Consider the following 6343-nt stretch of genomic DNA (forward strand, 5'->3'; position numbering starts at 1 on the left):
CATTCGATTATGATTCCATGGAAAGGTACTCATCACCGGGTTTGGTTTTGGGGAGACACAAATGGGTGTCTACACTAATATAATCGGGATTTGTGTATCCTTAGCCATGTCTAAAACAACAAAATCAACAGGGATAAAAAATTTACCAACTCTGACAGTGACATCCTTTAAAATACGTAAAGGGTACTTAACAGAACGATCTGCCATTTGCAAAATTATATTAGTAACTTTTAAATCACCAATATTAAGTTTAGCACAAACAGACGATGGCATAACATTGACACTGGCACCCAAATCACACAAAGCTTTATCAATGAAAACATTTCCTATATAACAAGGGATAGAAAAACTACCAGGGTCCTTTAACTTAGGAGGGGATTTATTTTGCAATAAAGCACTACATTCCTCTGTAAAAGCTATAGTTTCTACCTCATTAAAGGCCCTTTTCCTAGTCAGAATATCTTTCATAAACTTAGCATATGTAGGAACCCGATTGATTAAATCAGTGAAATGAACTGTTACCTGCAAGTTTTTCACAAACTCCAAAAATTTACCGAATTGTTTATCAAACTTACTCTTCAATTGTCTATTAGGAAATGGTAGTTTGATAACTGGGCTCTACACATCTCCTCCCTTATCCTGAGATTTACCCTGCAAAGAAACATTAGAAGGGTTAGTATCTTTTTGTAGCCCAGCAGGGTTAACAGGATTAGCGTTTGGTATAAAGGAATCAGGATTAAGAACAGGTCCATCTTCCTTTGGCATAGGAGGTCCATCATAATGTGAACCACTCCTTAGAGTGATTGCATTGGCATGATCTGTGGGATGGATTGGTTGCGATGGTAGAGCTCCCTGCTGACGGGTTTGTAGGGTAGATGAAAGCTGCACAATTTGATTATCCATGATTTTATTGTGAGCTATAATTGAATCAATTTGTGCATCCCTTCTCTCCATATGCTTTTGCATGTTTATAAGCATTGCTCTAATTTCTGTCATAGCAGGTCAGAAGATGAGGAGGGTTGTGCTTAGTTTTTCTGGCCAGAATTAGGATGGTAATATTTCTGTTGTGGTGGAGGTTGTTGTTGTGGTTGTTGTGAAGGTGGAGGGTTTTGTACATTGGTACTCCGGTAATAAAGATATGGATGGTTCCGGAGACCAGGATTATAAGAGTTGGAGTATGGGTTGTTTTGCCTATAGGTTTGAAAGGCATTAACTTGCTCCATGGAACTCCTATAATATTGCTCCCAATGCCCTACAATTCCACAATTTTCACAAAAAGCTTCATTGTTAGCAACAGCAGAAACATTAGCTACAGAGTTAGTAGCAACAGTAAGACTATCTAGTTTCTGAAAAATAGATGTTAACTGAGCTTGCAAAAAGGATACGGAATCAACATTATGTTTTCCTTTGTTAGCAAACCCTCTCGGAATCCCGTACTGGGAATTGTGCATTGCCATATCTTCGATAACCTGTCCTGCATCTTCCACATTAAGATTCATGAATCTCCCACTAGCTGCAGAATCTAGAACTAATCTAGATGAATTTCCAAGTCCATTGTAAAAGGCTTGGATCATTTTCCATTGTGCCAGATTATGGTGGGGTCATTCTCTCTATAGATCCTTGAACCTCTCCCAAGCCTCATATAGAGTTTCATCGGCCTCTTGGGCGAAGTTCTGAATAGCACTCCTTAGTACAGCTGTTCTCTCTACAGGGTAATATTTATTATAAAAATTCAAGGCAAGAGTTTCCTAGTCAGTAATACCAAATGCAGTTCTATTCAAACCATTAAACCATAATTTAGCTTTTCCACATAATGAAAAGGGAAAAAGAATCTCCCTGATTTGGTCCTGCGTGACCCCGGCTTGTCTAATGGTGTTGCAATACTGGCAGAAATCTGCAATGTGAAGATTAGGATCTTCACCCTTAGCTCCACTGAATTGCTTCCTCTCTATCATGGTGATAAATTGGGGTTTGATTTCAAATTGCACTCCATCAAGAGCCGGAGTGGGAGTAAGGTGAGGAAAATCTGTGAGCTTTGGCTGCGAGTAATCACTGATCTTCTTTGGTACCGCCATCTCTGATTCTGGATCTGAAGGAATTTCTGAGTCACTGGAATCAATTGGAGGGTCTTTTCAATTATTGTCTTCCTTAGAACCCGCCAGGATTTGTCTATAAAGATTCTTTTGTCTATGGAACGAGCGCTTAATCTCTGGATCGAATGGAATGTAACCTGATCTGGAACACCTGGGCATAAATAAAGAACTAAAAGACAAATATGAGAATTGCCTCAAAGAACTAACGTTCTCTGAGACAAGATGGGATAATCTAGATTACAAAATAATTAGAAAATAAAAATAAAACCATTTCCCCGGCAACGACGCCAAAATTTGACAGGCTCAAGTCGTAATCACCCAATCAAAAATAATACCTAAATCCACTAACTGTGTAGATAGGGAAGAAGGGTCGAACCACAGGGAAACGAGTTAATTTATTCCTAATTAATCAAAATAATCTAAATTATCAAGTAACCAAATTATTATTATAAGGGTAACTAAACTACTAAGAGTAAGAGTAGGAAGGAATAAAAGTAAGAGGGAATTCAATGAAATAAAAGCCTAGGGCATAGGTTCACCAATAAACAATATTCCAGGGTAAAACACAACAATCAATCATCAATGCATCAATTAATCACATCATAAAGGGCTTTCGCTACGCATTACAATCACAGAGTTAATTTACCGGTATTAAATCTCATCTCTCGAATCTCGACTTAACCATTTATAAATTAGTCTGCATATTGAAACTAAGCCTAAACATCAATTCTCATCTCTCGAATCTCGAATCAATATTTCTAAACTCATACAATTAAACCAGGCCTAATCTAAATTGCATAGCATTAAATCAATCAATAGGAAAATAATTAAGCATTGACAATCAACAATCATAAATTATCCCTTCATAGTATTTATTGGATCCCCATAAACCCTAGAAATAAAACTACTCACACATAATTAAATCTAAACTAACTAAAGCAATTAAATAAGCCATAAGAGAATAAAGGAATAAAATTGCTTAAATTAATAGAGAAGAAATCGTTACCAAAATCAATGGAACTACAAAGTTGAGTCAAGAACAAGAGTTGAGAGAATTCTAAAGAGAGAAATAATCTAAGTAGAGAGAGAAAGTATAAAAAATAAGGTAAAAGAAAATCAAGTACTAAAATCGTACTTAACCAAACTCTAAAACAATCCTAATTAGAAACTAAGAATTCGGCAAATCAGGTCTCTCATAAACACGCGCCCAATCAGGCGAAGGGCCGACCGATCGGGCCCGCCTTTTTCTTCGCACCTCTTCTGAGCAGCTGCGCCCAATTGAGCTAATGCTCACCCGATCGGGCACGCCTTGCTAGCAACACTTGACTGCGCACCCGCCCGATCGGGCGTAAGCTTGCCCGATCGGGCCCGGTTACTTCTTTGAGGCTTGGACTTCGATTGGGCTTGATTCTTCGGCCCAATCCGGATTTCCTCTTCGGGTCTTGAATACTTGGTCCAAATGCCCCGGCATCATATATACCGAGCCCTTAATCACCGGCTCTAACTGGTCCTGGGCTTCAAAGATAGTCATGCTCCTCTAGAGTTCGTAGTTGCTCCATGAAAACCCGGGAAAAAGCTACAAAAGTGCAAATTCCTACAAAACTCAAGAAAAACTACAAAAACACTAGAAAACACCAATTAGTAATAAAAGTGGCTCTAAAGAGCCAAAAACACCTCTAATTATGACTAGGGGACAGGGGTAAAATACTATATAAATTAGACACATCAGCGGAAGACGGTGAATAAATTGTGAAAGGGGCTCTAGTTTCCTAGAGAGATAAACTCTCTTTTAGTGAGAGAAAGTTTTTATGTGATATCAACCAAATTAGTTGAATGCAGGCGATGTTGGATGCTAGAATACTCTTACACACAAAATGTGAAAAATAGAGGTGAGAATGTTATAATAATCTAATTAAAAAAAAATCCCAATCTTTTGCTTCATGTGTGGGGTAATGGGTCATAGTGGAAAGGAATGTATACATGAACTTGAGGAGCATAGAGGCCAATGATTAAGGATTTAGGGTGGGGAACGTGGTTTAAAGCCTCTCTAAGAAAAGGTCGAATGCACGAAGAAATTTAATAAGCTAAAAGACCTCCATGCGTCGAGAAAACTATCTTCGTCACATGGTAAATAATTTAACAACGTCAACTTTATCATCTGCTAAAAAGAGCACAAAGAAAGCATAGCTAAAGAAGGAATATAATGAGAGAATTCGTGAGGCTGGAAATGGAGGATGGAAAATGTGGACTTGGAGAAGGAGGTATGGGGGAAGGAATATCCATCCAAGAAATAAGTTCTTAGGAGGAAAGGTGAAGCACCTTAATATATATATAATATATAGGGGTTCGGGATGATGTACTAGATAATGTAAGTTTGATGTGGCAACCCTTACCCTATCTATAAGGGGAGGCTACTCCTACTCTCTCTATGCAAAACTGCATAATAGAGAGAAGCTAGATGACAATGTAGATTTAATACTAGTTTGGTTGGTGAAAAAAGGAAAAAAGAAAAAATCGGGAGGATGGAGATGACATAGTGAGGAGAAAGTGGAGGAGATGAAACGACTACAAAGCTGTTGTGTAAACCTGAATGTTTAAACCAAAAGTAAAGTAACAAAGGTTGATTTTGACCAAGCACATGAAGGACAATGGAAACATTAAGCTCAAACTACAATGGGCTTGGCAACCCATTAATAGTTAATTATATCCTGGATTGGTGCTGGATAGGAGCTTGAGTTAATTCGTATGAATGCAGTTTTGTGAGCGGTTTATGCTTGAGTAGTTATAGGAACGAAATAAGGTGGAATAGCTTTTGGTGGAAAGATGTAAATGTGAATGTACATTAATGTTTGACTTAGCATATTAATGTAGAGGATTGGGATTGTGAGTATTTACCATGTAGGAAAGAAGCTTGAAATTATGGTCATGGATGGCTAGAGGATCTCGTGAAAACATTAATTAGAAACTATAAATGCACAAAATTATAGCCCCTTATTGTTTCAATGTAAAATAGTTATAGTTAATTATAAAGAAGTAAAAAAAAATGATTGATATATATGAAAATCCAAAAGAGTTCCTCGGACATGGCGCGCGCATTGTGTGCGTTAGCCTCTCTAAGAATTGAAAAATATGAGATAAAAGAAATGCGATAAGTACATTGATTGTCGTTATTGTTTCCCTATAGTCATTACACTAATATTCAATATTTTCAAATTAATGATATCTTTGTAACAAACAACATATTTTTCCTGAAACAAAGTCATTTTTATTACAGGTGTATTTTATTTTATTCACACTAAAAAACATTGCAATTCCATTAAATATAAATTGCAAGTGGAATATATAAGATCAAATTAATTACATATAAAAAAACCAATTCACATATAAATTATAAAAGAGTATTAATTACAAGAAATAATATGATATACATGATTAAAGGAATATATAATATGATTTGTATAATTAAATGCTATATATCATATGCTTCTTAATTACAAAAACTCTATTCATCACATGTTATAATTATCTGAATGTAATTATTTGAAAGAAAAAAAAAATTCAATGTTATATAAAAGTTTGGTTGTTAAACTAAGGGCTAATACAAGAAAACATATATCTTATCTAACTAATCTATTTCCCAGGTGAATTATTTAATGTCTTTTTTATATGTACTAATCTATAGTCATTGTATTAAGACGTGCACCCATCATCATCATATCTTTGAATTCCTCAAAATTAATAGTTCCATCCCCATCACTATCAACACCATTAATCATTCTTTTACACTCACTTAGAGAAAAATCATCCCCTAAACTCTTCATCACCATTTGCAACTCCTCAACTGTAATTTTCCCATTTCCATCGGCATCGTATATAGAAAATGCTTCCTTTAAATTAAATAGAACTTCATCTGAATCTATGCCTTTTGTGTTAAGAGTAACAAATTCATTGAAATCAATGAAACCATCACCATCAGCATCAACTTCTTTGATCATTGTTTGCAAGTCTTCCTCGGTCACTTGTTGGCCTAGGCTTCCCATGATAGATCCTAATTCGGACGAAGAAATCTTTCCATCACCATTTACATCAAATTTCTTAAAAACATGTTCAAGCTCCTCAATATTTGTATTTTGTGAGCGAAATGATGATGAGAAAGGTTCAAACAAAGGATTTTCATTGCTAGAATTTGCATCTCCAGGATTATTGTTGGTCCCCCTTTTCTTTTTGAAAAAAGTTTGCGCAAAACCCAT

The 6343-nt window shown here is 36.0% G+C and overlaps 1 protein-coding gene and 1 non-coding gene across 2 annotated transcripts; one reads left to right on the forward strand and one right to left on the reverse strand.

The window, feature by feature from the left end:
• The first annotated feature begins 1587 nt into the window (after positions 1-1587).
• LOC145641221 (small nucleolar RNA R71) lies at positions 1588-1694 on the forward strand. The gene has a single exon (XR_014115280.1). It is a non-coding gene; the product is annotated as a small nucleolar RNA R71 (small nucleolar RNA).
• A 3768-nt stretch (positions 1695-5462) lies between these two features.
• Positions 5463-6343, reverse strand: LOC145637912 (putative calcium-binding protein CML25). The gene has a single exon (XM_081688915.1). It carries the CDS (start codon positions 6341-6343, stop codon positions 5765-5767), a length of 579 nt encoding a protein of 192 aa, XP_081545041.1. The 3' UTR covers positions 5463-5764.

The sequence above is a fragment of the Chenopodium album genome, chromosome 7 (assembly GCF_948465745.1).
Source record: "Chenopodium album chromosome 7, dcCheAlbu1.1, whole genome shotgun sequence".
Taxonomy (NCBI): domain Eukaryota; kingdom Viridiplantae; phylum Streptophyta; class Magnoliopsida; order Caryophyllales; family Amaranthaceae; genus Chenopodium; species Chenopodium album.